Source organism: Equus przewalskii, chromosome 8 (genome assembly GCF_037783145.1).
Source record: "Equus przewalskii isolate Varuska chromosome 8, EquPr2, whole genome shotgun sequence".
NCBI lineage: Eukaryota > Metazoa > Chordata > Mammalia > Perissodactyla > Equidae > Equus > Equus przewalskii.
The window spans coordinates 3,721,531-3,740,896 of NC_091838.1; the positions used below are offsets into that span (position 1 = coordinate 3,721,531).

At 36.7% G+C, this 19,366-nt stretch overlaps 1 protein-coding gene across 36 annotated transcripts in view; it reads right to left on the reverse strand.

Annotated features, from left to right (window-relative positions):
• RALYL (RALY RNA binding protein like) overlaps nucleotides 1–19,366 on the reverse strand; it is a 657,017-nt gene that overhangs the window by 140,259 nt on the left and 497,392 nt on the right. For all 36 annotated transcript variants that reach the window (XM_070631414.1, XM_070631403.1, XM_070631408.1 and 33 more), the window contains one exon: nucleotides 2,071–2,146. In XM_070631414.1, the coding sequence (XP_070487515.1) occupies nucleotides 2,071–2,146 (76 nt within the window). The remainder of the gene's footprint in view (nucleotides 1–2,070; nucleotides 2,147–19,366) is intronic.

Here is a 19,366-nt window from a genome sequence, read left to right on the forward strand (position 1 = left end):
GTAATAGAGAAATAACAGTTAAAAAGACATTTGCTTCTTGTCATAAACTTCTATTCTCATAAAAAAATCAAAACACTCCAAGAACAGGGAAAATAGGAAAATTAACATCATTACACAGATAGTGGTAACTCTTTCATGAGAAAAAAAGCTATTGCCAGCTTGTTTTGTTAATACTTGAAAATGCGACTTTTCAAATCTTCTGCATTAGCTGCAGCTCCACACATACATTTAAAAATAAATTTGATCAAAAATAATTTGCATTTCTCTGTTTTATAAACATTGTTCTTTACCTCAAAAAAGGTACAGAAAATATCATTTGCCTTTTGTTGATCACTTTCTCTCTGACCTTTAACATCAGTACTGCCTTATGACCAATTATCAACATTTTTCAAGTCCTGTAGCTTTCCATCTTTCTATATCTTTTTTATTAAAATTAAATAAATTGACATAGCCAAAATAATAAGAACAATTAAGATATATCTCCAATATATCTTTTAAGATCTCTCATGGCCATACATTAGAGAGCCCCAGGGTGTTAGGTGTGGAACTCATCTAGTTCCAACCCTCTTATTTTTTACTTCAGGAAATGAAGCAATGAGTAGCTGAAAAGAAGATATGCTAGTTTTCAGAGAACAAAGAAAATGAAAGGGCTCCAAGCTATCTTTTGAGCATTCTTCTTACTTCACTACATCGGAACACAATCAGTCTTAACATGTATGATTCAATTCTCCTTTATCCAAATGTATCAAGAAAAAAGGGGGCCTTGCTTGACACTCACATTAGCTCTTTGGATGCGGACACTGATGGAATGATGTGTGTCTGGGAGAGGACCAAATAAATTGGATGATAGGAGATCTCAATAGCCTGGAACAATTGGCTAAATCTAACAAAAGGGAATTTAACAGAGATAGATGCAAAGTCAGCACTTACAGTACAAAAACCAATGGCAAAAGTACATGAAGTGTGACATATGGCTTAACAGCAAAACACGACGTTTTTTTCCAAAAGTAGTTATTTTTAAAGAATCGAAAGTTCCAGGAGTTTACTCTTGTCTTCTTCCCCAAATCAACTGATTTTTAAAAATCTAATAGAAGTATATGTAGAACAATAAAGATGCTAAATATAATCTACTCTAGCCACCTAGAATTGAGATTATAGATGTGGACACTGATAAATTTGGGCATGTAGAGAGAAAAGCTCAGAGTATTAAACTGACTCAGACTGAAGTATATTAGGAAAGGTTAAAGGAGTTAGATATGTCTCTCTGAAGAAGAGATGGTCTGCATTTGACGTTTTGGAGAAATGAGGATGAAAGGAACATGTACTTTGTAACAAAAGAGACTGAACGACCAGGTGGAAAGAATTCAGTGTGGCATCAGAAAACATGAGTTTGAGTATTGGTGTCATTATTTACCAATGCTGTGACCTACGGAAAATCTCTAAGAAGCTTTATATCAGGTTCTTGATCAATATGATGAGAATAGCAATATCTACATTGCAGGATTTTGTGAAAATTTAATTAGAACACACGTAAAACACACACAGTACACGGGATGCAGTAGTCAACAAATATTGACCTTTCCACCACTTGTCAAGTAGAATCATTAGAGATTTTTATTAGATTTTATTAGAAAATATCTTGTGGAAGGATTGTTTAAGCAGAGATGAGAAAGTTAGGCTTCCAATATCCCTGTCAATGCTGCGTGATACATTTATGTTTTGACCACCAATATTTTGTTGTTCAGTCATGGGCAGCATAACGATGCTTCCATCAATGAAGGACCACATATACGACGGTGGTCCCCTAAGATTGGTACCATATAGCCTAGGTGTGTAGTGGGCTATACCATTTATGTTTGTGTAAGTACATCCTATGATGTTCACATAATGACAAAATCACCTAATGCATTTCTCAGAACGTATCCCTGTTGTTAAGTGACACACGACTGTACCTTATGCCAGTGAAGATTGTTCTTCAAAATATTTGATGCTTTACAGGTTTTATCGCCTTTCAAAGTAGCAAAAAAATTTTCACAACTACATATAGCAAAATAGTATTTGCATACTTACCTATAAAGTGCAGAAAGGGGCCTCTTGTTTCCAGGTTTTGGTCTGTATGGTTTGGGTTCCCCTGCCATGTTGATATCTAAAAGCATAAAATAAAATATCACTGATTAAGAAAATATTAAACCATTTGAGAAAAGTAAATCATGGAGTTTTCTTTTCTTTTTTGCCATTTGCCTATGCAAATGTTGCATGTCACTCAAGTGTTTAAGGAGCCCCTGCTCAAGGCTGGGCCGTTTTTGAGACTCATCATGCACAGACAGATTAGATCCACACCCTGTGGACCTTAGGTTCTACTGAGGTAGATGGACAGTAAGCAGCAAACATAATAAATAGGAAAATATATAACATATGAAAAAAGAAAATGTTGATCAAGAGAAGAATCAGGAATGCTTACTATAAATGAAGAGAGAGAGAGAATGAGGTATCCTTCTGATTTGGATTTTTTGCCAGGAGTGTCTCAGTTTTTGCACAGACATTTACGTGAGACTCGGCTTTGTTCATAAGAGAAATTTTCCTCTCATGTAGAGAAGGAACATAGAAGGGTGGAGTTGTAAAGCAGCCCAGGTTTACTGAGAGAATGCAAAGTGCACGCAGCAACTGGAATGTGCAAGTATAGAATTCTAGGATGGGCAGAAAAAGAAGAAAGCACCCCTTTGTCTTCATGAACTGAAAATGTGACGGTCTCTAAGATAGGTAAGAAGATGTTTAAAGGGACAACAAAACAGCATGTACATACAACTGGTCAGCCTCAATCTTTAAAAAATGTAATTAATTTCTTAAAAAATTAGAATGTTGAGTGGCAAAGGTCAGGAAGTGACATAAACAACTAGATTTAGTGAAGTTAAAATTTCCAACGGATAATAGAAAGGAAAACCTAAAGAAGCAAACTTCAAGGGAAGCTTTGAAAGAAGTGATGGACATTATTTTGACAGAAAAGAAAGTAAGACTTCTACGTCTTGTACAGTGGACTAAATACACTGAGCCACCCATCCCTAGAAACAAGTAAAATTTCTAGATAAAATATAAAATGTCTTTTTAAAAAAGACAACATCAAGCTAGCAAGAAAGTAAAGAAAGCTAGCAAGAAAGTTCAGAGAAGCCTACATGTGGGTGAAAGCAGGAACTCAGATGCAAGTGGAACACTGAACCTGCCTTGTTCCTCAAGGACATTTGTTGGGGCCAGAACTTGAGCTCTAGTTTCCACGTTTGGTGGGTCAGAGGGGACAGGAGACAGTGTCCACATTAAAGGATATGAAACATATGATTATCTCATTCAACATCCATATGTGATAAAACCCTTAACTAGGAAGAGAAGGAAACTTCCTCCTTCCACCTAATAAAGGATGTCTACAAAAACCTATAGAAAACATCATACAATGGTGAGATATTGGACACATTTTCTTTAAGATCAAGGAATTTGAAAGGGCATCCACTGTCACCATCTCTATACAACACTGTCCTGGATATCCTAGCCAGTGAAGTAAGACAAGAAAACAATATCAGAAGTGGGAAAGAAGAAAGAAACTGCCATAGTTGCCGATAACATAAAAACTCCAAAGCATCCACAGATTATTACAATTAATAAGAAAGTTTAGTAAGTTTGTTGGATTCAAAGCCACTATACAGAATCCAATTGTGTATCTCTACACAGAAATGTATATTTTTAAATATAATTTTAAAAGACATCATTTATATAGTATAAAACTACAGTACCTAGGGACAAATATATTACAAAATTTTAAAAAACATTTACGGAGAAAATTATAAAACTGTATTGGAAGATTTTTACAGTAATCTTACATAAATACAGAGAAATTGGAACTTGATACAATAAATATGTCAACTTTCGCCAAGTTGACTTATTGGTTTCATATAATTCCAATAAAATCCCCAAATATTCTTTTTGTGTCTTTGTGGAGTTTAATTCTAAAATTTATATGATCTAGCAAAGGGTCAAAAACCACCATGATACACCTGGGAAAAAAACAAACAAACTTGCCTCATCAAGATTTATTTTAAAGTTATAGTAACTATAGCATTGGTACAAAGGTAGAAAATGAACCAACGGAGCAGAGTAGGGAGCCCTCAAGTTGACACACACATATATGGATACTTGAATTATGCCAGAGCCAGCAAAGCAGAAGAGTTAGTAAAGGATAGACTTTTGATGCTATAACAATTAGTTTCCCACAAGGAGAAACATGAAATTGACTTCTACCTTGCACCATACAAGAAATCAATTACTATTGGAATAAAAACCTAAATGTGAAAGGCAAAAATACAAAGCTTTTAGGAGGCAATACAGTAGAATATGTCTATGAGATTAGAGTATGGAAGGATAATCTTAAACCAAATGTAAAAAGCACGAGCCTTAAATATAAGATTGATAAATTCTACTATATTAAAATTAAGAATTTCTGCTCATCAATAGTCACATAAAGACAATGAAAAGAAAAGCCACAAACTGGATGAAGAAATCTTTGACTAAGCATTTGTTTCTGGAATATATAAAGGTCTCGTTCATATGATAGGAAAAAAAGACAAACCACCAAATAGAAAATTGAGTAAAAAACTAGTAAAGGCACTCTGTAGAAGAGGGAATATGAATGCTGACCACACACATGAAGAGACAGCCAACTTCATTAGTAACAGAACATCAAATCAAAACACTGAAAGTCTAATATCAAGAGTTAACGTGGTTTTGAAACAACTGGAATGTGTGTACCTTGCAGGTACAAGCATAAATTGTTACAACTATTTTGGAAAATAAGTTGTCAGTGTCTAATAAATTTAAAACGCTCAAACCCTATGAACTAGGAGGTATGCACCTAAAGAAACTCTTGCAAATATGACCCATAAGAAATGCACAGGAATGTTCACTGCAGTACACTAAAAATAGAAAAAATTCTTGGAGAAAACAGAACTATCTCACTGACAGTAACTGGATAAAGGAATTGTGATATATTTACAAAATGGAATGCTTTACAAGAGTTTAAAAGAAAAGGGGGGAGAGAGAGACTTAGAGATAAAGGCAACAACACTGATGCATTGATACATCTCAGGAACATAACATTGAGCACAAAATGATGTCATGGAAAAACACTGACAGAACGAATCCTTTCATGTCAATTAAAATTCAAATTTAAATGATACATTGCATAGGAAGGAAAATGCACGTAATAATACTAAAGAAAAGAAAGCAGAGATAAACAATGAACTCAGGATGAAGGTTACCAATCAAGGGTTAGAAAAAGGTGGAGGACTTAGGAAGGACATCCAGGGGACTTTAAAGCTAATCGTAATGTGCTATTTCTTATACTCGGAGGTGGGAATATGGGTTTGCAATACAGCATCTTTTTTTATAACAAATATATCATAAAGTTTATTTTCTATGTCCTTAATGACTAATGAAGAACTTTAAAAATGGGAACACAGACGGTAAGTTGTACATTATAAATCTTCAGGTCAGAGGCAGTGGGTTTTGGTGAACAAGTGGTTTCAGCAGAGGCTATGACAAGGGAAATAGTAGGAAAGAAGAGCAATTGGAGGTAGGTTGATTACTGGATGTGAGAATCTTATTAGAGACCCCAATTCGAACTTTACAATGAATTTGATGGGATATAATTTGAGGTTCTGAGTAGAGGACAGTCCTGAGAATGAAGATTGTGACTTGTATGATTTGGAATAAGGCACAGCCAAGATGGGGGCTGTCTGAATCTTTGAGACGTGACACAGTTGGAACAAAAAAGCAAACGAAACAAATGCAGATTTCTATTATTTTATTTTTATTTATTTATTTTTTTTAAACATTGGCACCTGAGCTAACAACTGTTGCCAATCTTCTTTTTTCTTTTCTGCTTTATCTCCCCAAACCCCCACTGTACACAGTTGTATATCTTAGTTGCAGGTCCTTCTAGTTGTGGGATGTGGGATGTCGCCTCAACGTGGCCTGATGAGTGGTGCCGTGTCTGCGCCCAGGAGCCGAACCCTGGGCCGCCGCAGCGGAGCGTGTGAACTTAACCACTCGGCCATGGAGCCGGCCCCCAGATTTCTATTATTTTAGAAGTTCTGTGATGATGGCAGAGGGTATATGTTCATGAACTATCTTGAGACACTATGTGTACGTTTCCAGCTTAGATTCCATGACTTATGAACTGAAAATGTAAATTTTTTCATGTAAATAAATAAAAAGCTTGAGACTTAAGTCTGTCAACACAAATATTGCAGAATCCATTTTTTTTTATAATGTGGGGCCAATGTATTCTAAGATACACTTAGGAGTTTCACGGCATAGATGTACAATGGAAACTCTTTTAAGAAAGGCTGCTAACTCAGTGTTTCCAGACATCAGTCCTGGTTCAAAGATATTTAAAAGTGCAGAAGAAAATCTTTTGTTCCCGATAGACACTGAATAGTGTTCAAATGCATAATTTTCCTTCGAATGTATGAAAATTTATATTTAAATATGCAAACTTATGTATTTTACACTGCTATAGTGAAGATCATCCAAAAGCTGGTGTTAGTGGACAGAGACGAGGGTGAAAGGGGTCAGATGTAGTCAAGGGAGAATGACAGTGGGCAGAGAGCTTGGTTAATCAGTGATCATAAAGCCTTGCCCAGGTCTGGATGCATGAGCATTTCCTTTGTGCTGAACTTTATAAATACAGGATTTAATTATGTCTTCAGGACAATCCAGCTTATTTGGAAGCCCAGGCACACAGGTTCTCATGCCTCAAGAGCTGTTGGCCTCCAAGGGCCTATACAAACAGAGTCAATGGTTTCTTAGCAGGAAACCTTGTGGTCAGTGACAGAGAGACCTCAGAGGCCTCCTTGCCTGCTCATCCTGGCCCCGTGTGAGTCACCCACAGGGAGGGCAAGAGAAAGGATGATAAGGTTCAATTATCTGCCACTCTCATAAGTTAGCGGCTTTGGAGTAAAACACTGAGATACAGAAAATAAGGTGTTATTTCTTAAATTCCTCAGTTTGCAAACAGATTCGTACCAAATATTAATACTTAGAAATATTATCCTCAAAAAAGGATGTGGGTTTAATCATTTTCAACAAATTCTTTTGGGAGATTCCAAAAACTCCTAGTTAAATTCCTACTTGTTATGCAGAAGTACCTATGGAGGTACCCATGTACCTGGTGGACTCTATCATCTGGCAAGTAACAACCATAATTTTGTAGAAAAGATTGGTAAAACTAGGCGAGCAACATCACAAAGAAGTCTCTGGAAGAGTTTCTGTTTCAGTGTTTCCCACACAACACTTCTGTGGAAGAACTCCTGCACTTCTTTCCAGTCACAGGGCCAAAGCAGAAGGGAGCTGAAGCTTTACCAAGGCTAGGAGGTGAGTGGAGACAGCCGGCCTCCGCACCGAGGGAGTAGGGGTATTTGCATTTCCCACATGGCCTCACCAGCCTCTGTGAGCACCAACTGCCAGCCCTGGTGGTCTAGTGGTTAAGAGTCAGTGCTCTCATCATCTCATCCCAGGTTGGTTTCCCAGTCAGGGAACCACACGACTGTCTGTCCGCTGTCATACTGTGGCAGCTGTATGTCACTGTGATGCTGAAAGCTATGCCACCGGTATTTCAATTTCAGTAATGTCAAATACCAGAAGGGTCACCCATGGTGGACAGCTTTTAGCAGAGCTTCCAGACTCAGACAGACTAGGAAGAAGGACCTGGACACCCACTTCCAAAAAAATTGGCCGTGAAAACCCTGTGAATAGTAGTGGAGTATTGTCTGATACAGTGCTGGAAGGTGAGAGGACGGCACAAAAAGACCAGGCAGGGTTCTCCTCTGCTGGACACAGGGTCACTAGGAGTGGAATCAGCTCAACGGCACTAACAACAAAGCACCAGCTCAGGAGCTTATAGAATAGATAGGATACTTATTTTGAGGTTTCAATATTTCAAGTTCACATGAAAAAATACTAGGAAAAAATGAAAATGTACTACTTCTAATATTAAACCTCAGATTCAAACAATTGAAAAATATCCTGTTGAGCCACTAGCCACATATATTCACAGTAAATTACTTCAAAAATGTATTAAATGTTCTAAGTAAATCAATCAGTTTTATTTCCTTTATTTTTAAACTAAATAAGCGATGTCAATATACCATGACCAAAATAACTACAAAGTTACAAAACTGAACAAAGTCAATGAGCTGAACCTATTTTGCTTTGAAGTAAATAAGATGAGGCCAATGGAGACAGGTACTGTTCCCAAGGGTCATCCTGAGAAACGATATTCAACACCTGTAAGTATATTTATTTGACCAATGCTTGTTGGCGTACTACTAAAGATGATAGTAACAGCACTGTATTATTTCATGCTTTTGACTCTTTGGAATATATCTCCAATTCTACACCCAAATAGATGTGACTCTCCCTCTTTGCCCCACCATTTTGCATTCTTACATCGTTCCAATGGTACTGACTACTGAATGATTGTCCCCTTTGACTCTGGACCTCTAAAGGGCAGTCATAACTTCACTCGACTTCTTATGCTCATCAGCATCCTGCAAAGTGTTGTTTATCCAGTAGGAGCTCAGTGAGACTACTGGTCAAATTCATACCGACCAGAAGGTTGTGCTTGCTTGGGCTGTAGTGTATCTAACCAAGCTCACTTTGTCAGCACATTTCCTAAAGTGGAGTTTATCTGAACAATGTTTTGAAAGATGTTAATAGGTATGTTGCCAAACATATCGTGATAAAATAAGTTTGGCAAAAATGCTATAATATATCCCTTTCTTGAATATCAGCACTGCGTATTAAAGGATAAGACTCTGGAAAAACATTTCCATAGTGTTTAACTCAAATGTTTTTACATATTTAGATGAACATAGAATATTTTGTGGATGGCACATCTGTAAACATCCAGGAAAACAGAACTCCCCCAGAACACTGGTTTATGAGAGACCCTGAAATATTTAGAAAAAATACTTTACATTTATTTCTTTGCCATGTATTCAATTTGGAATCTCCTCATTTGGAAAGTTAACTCAATCTTTTAATTACATATTATTTACAGAGCTACAATAAATGCACACTTGTTACTTATGTCTACCACTAGTCATCCTTGTTGGCATCTGTCATTTCTGGAGAGATGTGACCTTGATGTCAGAGTGATGTCTAACTTATGTTATAATTAGGCATCCATATCACCAATGTTATTTTTAGATGGGGAAAAAGTTAAAAGAAATATTTTTGTAAAGGAACTAGTTAAAAGTACTATCTTTATTCTCGGGATTTTTTGTTTTGCTTCCTCCCCCAGGTTTAAATAAAAGTTTAAATAATTCAGCCATGGCATATAGACCGCCAGGAAAAGTCATTCAGAGTCTTTTATTGTTCACATTTGGAAGATTTAGGGGTTCATTACCGTTCCATTGAATAGAAATTCAGGAGATAAAGAAAATAGTCTGTTATGTTTGACAAGCGAATGAATATAGCTGTACATTACCCCAGTCAAAGCACCATACCATTAAAAAGTGTTTTTGCAGTTATTAGTAGTTTAGAGCCTCAGAACAATGCTGCAGAATAAGCAGAGCAGGAATCATTATTCCCACATCACGTATAGAGAATGTCGGAGATACCGAGAAATTAAGTGGCTTTCATAATAACATCGTCAGCTCAGTTCACTACAACCGTCTTGATTATTGAGCACGGCCATGTGCCAGGCACTGAACTAGTGGCAGAGGGCGTCCCCTGCTCCTGCCCTGAGGGAGATGAGAGTCAGCAGCAGCCTTGGACTGGAGCTGCACCAGACTCATACTCTAGAACTTTCCCTACTACCTCATTGCTCTTAACCAGGGTTTGGATGTCACGCCTCCTCTGCCACTTGCACCCGGTTCGGCTGTGGAAAGCAGCCTGTAAAGCAGTGCCCCCTGAGTCTCTAGGAGTTTGGGCATCATGGGGCGGGACGCACGATCAAAGATCCTCTGTAGGGACATGTGTGTATCTGGCAGCAATGGGGGAGACACATTCGACTCAGCTGAGCTGCCTGACATGTCTTGGTCAGGTGGGTTCCCAGCCCTGTGGTTCACTGGCGCTGCCCAGAAGTGTCTTCATTCCGAGGACAAAATGCTCCAGACTTGCAAATACAAGTATAGCCCACGGGGTGCTCTAAAATATGAACATTTGATGCATTTGCAGCCTAAAGCTGAGAATGGAGCCCATTTTGTACAAAAGTAAATGGCTTTCCAATCTTGTTGTTTTTTCCCTTCACAGAATCAAACCTAGTTTTAACACTTGAAATATGTCCTTAATAGTATGTTAAAATATTCGCTGTTATGGGAATAAAACTGTAGTCTAATTTTATTGGGCAGTCACTGAATTGTGACCATTTTAATGAGTCTTCGGACCTAGTTTCATAAATTAGTTCTGACACAGCACTACGGCACGTTGGCCTCTAGTTATTAGAATGCTAATGCAAAGATCACTAGTTGGCCAGATTCCCATTTGTTCCAGAAAATACTCTATGCTCCCAGGCTCTGTCTGCAAGGACAAACAAAAGTGGAAACTTGAACTTATTACTAGTTACCTAGTAAGTGTGATCGCTGTACGTGACGTATTTAGATTCAAACAGCTTTTTCCCCAAGAGAAACTGAAGTGAGAATAGTGGGCGTGAATATTTGAATCCCCTTTTTTATTTACTGTCTATTGTGCTCAAAAGCTATATTAAGAAGAAAATTAAAAATGCCATAAATCATTCATTTTCATTGATCAAATAGTGATTGAACATGCAGAACGTGCCCAGTATGATGCTAGGTATTGGGCAGATGGATGTGGCCTTGGTCTGTGTGCTCCAGGATGTCACAGAGAATGACAGCCCTGTTGCTGACTATAGCAAATGGGATAAACGTCACAATAAAGATGTAGACTTCATGCTTTGAGGACATGGCGCGCCATCCTCTATCACTGAGGATGCTCTTAAGGATCTCTTCTTGGCATTTGAGGTGGTTTCCTCCCAAGACACCCATTCTAATGTCAGCAGCTTCATAGACTCACGTCTACCAGCGACCTCTGCAAAAGCCTTAGTTCTATCCGTTGAGGTACAGAGAGCTGTTTTTGTTCTTTTGTTTGTTTGTTTTAATTTGCTTTTCCCATCAAAAATCCCATTAGCTAACTGTCAAAATACTTTTGATTTGCCTTGAAGCATAAGTGGCCACGAAACATGATGAAACTTTGTGGCTTTGGTGCACGCTTAATCAATAACTAGTTTAAAGTTATTCAGCAGAGAACACAAGCACATTTTCACACGGGTCACAAAGCAAACACCAAATGATAATAATCATCAAATTTGAATTTACTTAATTCCTAAAACTTTCTACTTGTATCATTTTCTTCTACCCTTTATCTCCTATATTATTTTGGATAAATTTTTAGAATAATTTTTTTCTACATTCCTTAAACATCTTTATCTCCACAAAAGTAAAAATGAAGGACAACATGTTTTCTTAAGAGATAACATCTCCAGAAACCAAGTGAATCAAATACAAAATTCAGGTCCGTGTTCACCAGCAGCACCCTGAGTATGTTGAGGACCTTACTTAAAAATTTTACAAATATACTTAATGATCTCTTGACATCAATAGCGGAGACAACTGTTAGGGTAATTAAGACCAAAAATACCCAGTGAAAAATAATCTTAGCCATACGTTCATTACTATGAATTTCTTTGCATCTCAAGAGTTTATTTAGCTTCATACTTGAGGATGAAATATTCCTCAAGGAAAGTAAAATTCAACCAACAGAGAGTCTGGATTATCAGTTTCCTGGAGAACTTTCAGATTTCCAACAGAGAAGTAAAACAGATTCGAGAGCTGGGTATTGCTTCTCTCTGTTCCCTTCCTTTTCTGATTCCTCTCTTTACGTATGTGTATACATGGACTTTAATTTCTCAGGTCTTTTTTGTGGTGATTATTTAGCATTTATAACACCAATGCTACTGTGCTAATTATTTTATAATTCACAAATATAATGAAATGTCACAGCTAATGTTAGGTAGCTAAACGCATTTTATGTGGAGAGTGGTATACAACTCCAATAAAGTTTGGTTGGCAGACAAGCAGCATCTACATCATCCAGGAGCCTGTCAAAAATGCAGAATCCGGGTTCCACCCCAGACCTAATGAGTCAGAATCTGCATTTTAACAAGACCCAGGCGATTGCTATGCACATTCAAGTCTGGAAAGCTCTGGTTCATAACATATTTAGCTCAAATCCCCTCCTTGAATTATATTTTAAGGATTTTATTTTTTAAAGTGTTTTGAAAAGAAAGTATTAAGAATTATGAGCAGAAAAATAAAGGTTTTAGGGAAGAAATTTGAAAAATGCTTTGCTAAAGGCTTAGAATGGAATAATGCTATCTTATCATCTTTGATGATAATAATAGTTGCTAGCATTTTTATACCATCTATTTTAACATACATTAAAGAAACAATTCTCACAATAATCTTGTGCTGTGAGTCTTATTGTCGATTCACATTTATAGAAACTGAAGTTGAGAAAGTATGTTATTTGCACAGGACAACATAGCTGATAAGTAGAGGTGCCAAGACTATGAGTTCAGGAGCTCTCACGCCAACATCCTGTTCTACAGATAAAGTTTGACTTCTAAATTAAAAACAAATCTATAGCTCCTGGCAAGGCTTATATAATTTATCGGCAAATCGCCAAAACACTTCATTTTTTTAAAAAGATCAATTTTTCATAAAGTCTCTATGAGCATATATGAAGTAGAAAGCCATTAAATTAAATCTTATTGTTAAGAATTCCATGAGAAAGCAAACCTTCAAGGAGCTCTCTGACTGAGAATACAACTCTCAAAGAGCAAAAAAATCAAGGAGATACAAAGGATCTGAGATCCTTCACCAAAAACAGGAGAGAAATGGGATGTCAGATGCTTACTAATAAAGCCAAGCTAAGATAAAGAAAAGGATACACAAGATTCAATCAGATAAAACTTCTCCCAAGGAACTTTCAAATCCTACCACCTGTACGCGTCCACACTCTGTGTCCAGCCACATTCCCTCTCTTGTCCTCGGCCCCTCATATCCTACCACATCCCATCAACCCTTCCCCTGCAGCTAGGCTGGTCTGCCTGCTGCTTCTCAAGCATGCCAGCCAGACCCTGCCCTTTGCTTTAGTTGCTGCTTCTCTCCAGGCGTGGGGCTTGCTCTCCCCCTAGGTATTGCTGTGGTTAACTTCCCCAGTCCCTTCCAATCTTTGCTCAAACGTCATCTTCTCACCTATTTAATGGTGCGACATTTCATTACCCTACAGTCCTTGCACTCACCATCCCCATTACCCTGCTCTAATTTTTGTTTTCCAAAGCATTTAAACCCTCCTAATACACTATACGTATTTATTTATGTCCATAGTTTATTGCCAGATGACCGCGCCCCCCATGCTAAAATGTTGGCTCCGTGTTGGGTCGTTTTGTTCATAAATACATTCAACGCACCTAGAATATTTGCCTAATAGATGGAGCCTAATAAGTGTCTGTTGAATACAGGAATGACTTAATCACTGAACATTTGTGACTCAACATGGCTGTCAAAGGGAAAAAGCAGAGCCCTGAACAAGGTTATAGTTAGGGTGAACACACAATTTACTATCTAAATGGGTCACTCCTGAGTGTGAACAGGTCATTAAAATTAAATAATATTGAAAATTTATTTAATTGATCAACAAATTGGTTTATTATATATACCTGGTTCTATGAAGAGTGGTAATTAAAAAAACAAAATTCTTTAAAAACATCTGTTTAGAATAAAGCAAAAATTAAAGCAAATTTAGATTGACTATCTGAATACTAAAAATAACAAACTGAGTAATTTTTCATGGTGCTTTGATCAGTTTATTTGATGTATCATCTGATATACTGTGTCACTTGCATTTTTATGTAAAATTTATTTTTCGATCATCTTTTTAATTTTTCATAAAATTTCTCAAATCTTGTTTAAAGTTACATTTTATCATTAGTAGTTTTGACATTAGTGACACTTTCAAATGACTCTGCTTTGCAAATATAATATTTTTAATTGAGAAAATACTTCTATAGGTGCTGAGGAAAACGGTAAGCTCAGAGACTATTATAGGTGGAAAACATTCTCAATTCTATTTTTGTATTGATATGTATAAATATATCAGGCCAAATATTTTCAAAGGTACTGTCTCTTCTTGACATGTTTTTATACGATAAAACTTGTCAGAGATGTCTTGATATTCTTTGACTGTCTCGGCAAATGCAGATGCCACAGCACCACAGGCATTCTCCAGTTCACTTCATTCTGTACAGAATATAACTATCGAATTATAAATAGGAGCTCGATCAACAGACTCTCCCCTCAAGTTACTTCAAGGCATTATGATAGAAAATCAAAATTAAATCCTGTATACCTTTAGAGGTCGCATTGTTTATTTACTCTATCCCTTGCTTCTATGACAATTAATTTGTCTTCTCATTTATGAGATTGGCTTTTAATAACTGAAATTCTTTAAAAACATCAAAATGAATTTTGCTGAACATTTTGATTAGAGATTTCCAACAAAATGTAACCAAAATTTAGAGGATTTACAAAGTAGTTCTTCAAAAGCTCAAACATTTCTAAAATTCAAATGATAGGCAGTAAAAAGAGAGATTCTGTAATAATGTGCTGATATTTTCTTTTTAGTTCACAGATTCATCACCAAAATTTTCATGGTCCTGTTTTCTGACAGTATAAACATAAAAAATATTTATAAAATGTGATACTTATAGTTCAGTTTGCATAAATTAGTAGACTATCACAGCTTGCTTGATGCAATTATGAATTATTTATATACCATAACCAAGTCCAAGTGCATTTCTGCTCCATAGGTTTCCTAATTTACAAAGAATATTATTTTTACCATCATCCTGTGTTCCAACCAAATTTGCATTCATATTGTCACTGTAAAAATCACATAATCTTATCTTCAATGTTGAATTGTTAAACTAAATTTACAATACCATTCACAAATAATGTCATCAATTTCATAGTTTTTATTTAATAGGTTAGTCAACAATAAGGGTTTAATTTAAAATAAACATCTAAAGACACATAGATAAGTCTGCATATGGCCTATTAAAAATTTATGAATTTGGCCGGCCTGGTGGTGTAGCAGTTAAGTTCACACATTCTTCTTCAGTGGCCCAGGGTTTGCCAGTTCAGATCCTGGGCACAGACCTGACAACGCTTATCAAGCCATGCTGTGGCAGGAGTCCCACATATAAAATAGAGGAAGATGGACACAGATGTTAGCTCAGGGCCAATCTTCCTCAGCAAAAATAGGAGGATTGGCAGTGGATGTTAGCTCAGGGCTAATCTTCCTCAAAAATATAAAAATAAAAATAATTAAAAAATATTGTGAATAAAATAACTAATCACGGTTATTAAAAGGCTTTCAGAATAATTATTATGGCTAGGAGTTGCCCATAAGATAGGAAGCCAGGACAATATATAATTTGTCATAAGAAATTTTAAAAAAATTTTTATTTATTTGTTTTTTATTGAGATATAACTGACATATAACATTATCTTAGTTTCAGATGTACAATAATGATTTGATAAATGAATACATTGCAAAATGATGACCACAATAAGCCTAGTTAACGACCATCACCACACATAGTTACAATTGTTTTTTTCTTGTGATGAGAACTTTTAAGATCTACTCTCTTAGTAACTTTCAAATATACAATTCATTATTATCAGTCACTATGCTGTACATTACATCCTCATAATTTATTTGTTTGATAATTGGAAGTTTGTATCTTTTGCCCACCATCACCCATTTTAACCCACCTCCCACCCCCCAGCCTCTGGTAACCGCCAATCTGTTCTCTATATCTATGAGCTTGACTATTTTTGGTTTTTAGATTCCACATATAAGTGAGATCATATGGTACTTGTCTTTCTCTATCTGACTTCACTTAGCATAATGCCCTCAAGTTTCATGCATTTTGTCACAATGACAGGATTTCTTTCTTTTTTATGGCTAAATAATATTCCATTGAATATAGATACCACATCATCTTTATTTAATCATCCACTGATGAACACTTCAGTAGTTTGCATGTCTTGGCTACTATGAAAAATGCTGCAGTGAACATGGGGGTCCAGGTAACTTTTCAAGGTAGTGTTTTTGTTTCCTTTGGAAAAATACCCAGAAGTGGAGTTGCTGAATCATGTGGTAATTCTATTTTCAATTTTTTCCCACAAAAGGAATTCTTTTTTTTTTTAAGATTTTATTTTTTCCTTTTTCTCCCCAAAGACCCCCAGTACATAGTTGTGTGTTTTTAGTTGTAGGTCCTTCTAGCTGTGGCATGTGGGATGCCGCCTCAGCAAGGCCTGATGAATGGTGCCATGTCCATGCCCAGGATCTGAACCGGCGAAACCCTGGGCCGCTGAAGTGGAGTGCATGAACTTAACCACTCGGCCACAGGGCTGGCCCAGGAATTCTTGATGTCTACATTAGGTACCTGTCTCAGGGGCTCAGAGATACAAATCATTGGTGGAGGGTCTAGAATATGACTTTAAAGAAACATTGTTTATTAATGATTTATGGGCATTAGAGGAAAAAAAAATCACAGATATGTTGTAGGGTTAATAGCAGCCATTTTATAAAAATATACTAGATTTTGGACAACAGAGAAGACTAAATAACTAATAAATTTCTGCATTATAAGCTGATCTGCATAATATTTATGCGATATCCATGCTACTTTCCCCATTTTGCAGGTAGTAAAACCTCAGGCAAGAGAGATGAGTAACTTGCATAAGGCCACTCAGCAGGCATTCTGGCAGAACACACATTCGAACTAGATTCTTTCTGACTCTAGAGGTACACTCCTCAAACTGCACCCACTTATCTGCTCCTGCTTTAAGAGTACAAATTTTATCCTTTTGCTCTTGGCAGCCACGAATGCTTGAGAAAAAGACAGGTAGAGATGTTTCTCTCTCTTGGATATTGAAAGGCTAGTGCAGGTAGTTTGCTACATGGGTTAGTGCTTATTAGCTGTCGATGAATATTCTGAAGGCACAGGGTCTTGAGTGTGCATATTTGGGAATGAGGCAGATTCTAGGGGCATTATTTAATAGTGACCGAGTACTATGACAGTTTAAATAATATGCCCACAAATTCTCTCATATATGGATAATAGTCCCCCAAAGACATGCCCTAACTCAAAGAACCTGTGAATACGTGACTTTACATAGCAGAGAAGACTGAGACTGATTTTAAAATAGGGAGATTATCCTAAATTATCCAGGTGGGCCCAATGCAATCACAGCGGTCCTTAAATTTGTAAGAGGCAGGAAGAAGAGAAGGTCAGAGTGATGCAATATGAGAAGGACTCACTATTGTTGGCTTTGGAGATGGAAGAAGGGGGCGGTGAGCAAAGAAATGTGCGAAGCCTTTAGAAGTTGGAAAAGACAAGGAAATGGATTCTCCCCAAGAACCTCCGGCAAGGAACACTGCCCAGCTGACACTTTGACTCTTGCCCAGTGAGACTGGGCTGCACTTCTGACCTGAAGAACTCTAAGATAATAAATTTATATTGTCTTAGTTCACTGGGTTTATAACAATACGTTATAGCAGCAATAGAAATCTACTACACTAGCCTTTCTTTCAAGAAGCAGAACGTAATTCACCTCAACTTGAGTGTGGGCTGGACTTACTTCTAATTATGAATACAATGTGGGACTTACTTCTAATGAACAGAACGTGGCAGAAAATGGGATATCACTTCCTAGATTAGGTTATAAAAAGACTGTGTCTTCCACCTTGGGTGCACTCTCATTTTCTCCTGGATTTCCTCCTCATTCTGAGGGGACTGGCTGCCATGTTATCAGGCGTCCTGCGCAGAGGCCACATGGTGGAGAACCAAGCCCTGCAAGCAACCACATGTGTGATGGAGGAATATTCTCCACAGTCAAACTTTTGGATGGTTGTAGCCCCAACTGACACCTGCTGGCAGCCCTGTGAGAGCCTTAAAACTAGAGCCACCCAGGCAAGCTACTCTCAGATTCCTGACTCACAGAAATGGTGAAATAATAAATGTTAGTAATTTTAGGTTATAAGGATTTGGGGTAACTTGTTATGTACTGATGGATAACTAATACAATTGCTCTAAGCTTTTTATTTACCTACCAAAAGAGAAAATAACCAGAAAAGGAAAAAATGCTAATTAGGTGTATATTGCTCCTTTTCTCCAAGTGACCTCTGATGTGAATGTGTATATTCCATCGGAAAGTTATGAGAAAAATCATCCACTATTTTTAGTGTAACAACGGACACAATAAAAGCTGACATTTCCGTAAATAATTTTATTCAGCTTTTATTCAGATTATAAATGGAATTAAAACTTCAGGGTTGAGAATAAAATTTCTCAAAACACACACTTTTACTAAGAATACATTCATCCATTTTTGCACATATTTTAATGGACCAGAGCCATCAAAACTACTTGAGATCAACAAAGGCAATTAACCTCTAATTTTTTTCTCTGTTCTTTCTTCTCTTATATTTTGCTTTTCCCTTGAAGTCCGTACTTAATGGAACAAAGCATGCCATAAACTGAGATTAATTAATGGGTTTTGTACTTTGCTATATTGAAATATTCTCCAGACTGCAATTTACAAAGTTTAATGACTTCTAGCCTAATATATATATATTATATATATCTCCATTAAATGAAGAAAATAGCCATTTTCATAATATTTTCATATTGAATTTCAAATTGAATATGATTATTGAAATAGGGCATCTTTTTTTTCATTTATGAGTGTAATTTGTCTTGGCTAACCAAATATATGTACTAGCCACACTACACTTACTACATCATACGTAGCCAAGTTCTTCTCCCATTTTCTTTTTTAATTTTACTAACATTCCGATCACAAATTCAGTACTCACCACTTCTTTTAAATGGAAGTGTTAGTTCATCAAATTCATGGCTAAAATACAATTCCCCAAATCCAGTTTAATATCGACCAGAATATAAAGGAGATACAGAAACCGCACACCAGGGAGTTTTTTCCATGAGGTTAAGTGAATTTCCTTAAAAAAAAAAGTGTACTTTTACATAAATCAGAGTCCTTTACTATTTTCTCTGTGAAATCAGAACTAATTTTCTCATTTGAAACTAGCTCCTGAGGAAATGTCTAGTGGATAGGGATTATAAACTCTTACTTTGTGATGGCTCTACTGCCATGGTGAAATTGGGCATCACATGGGATCTGAGTTTAATTAACAGTATAGAGTCCAA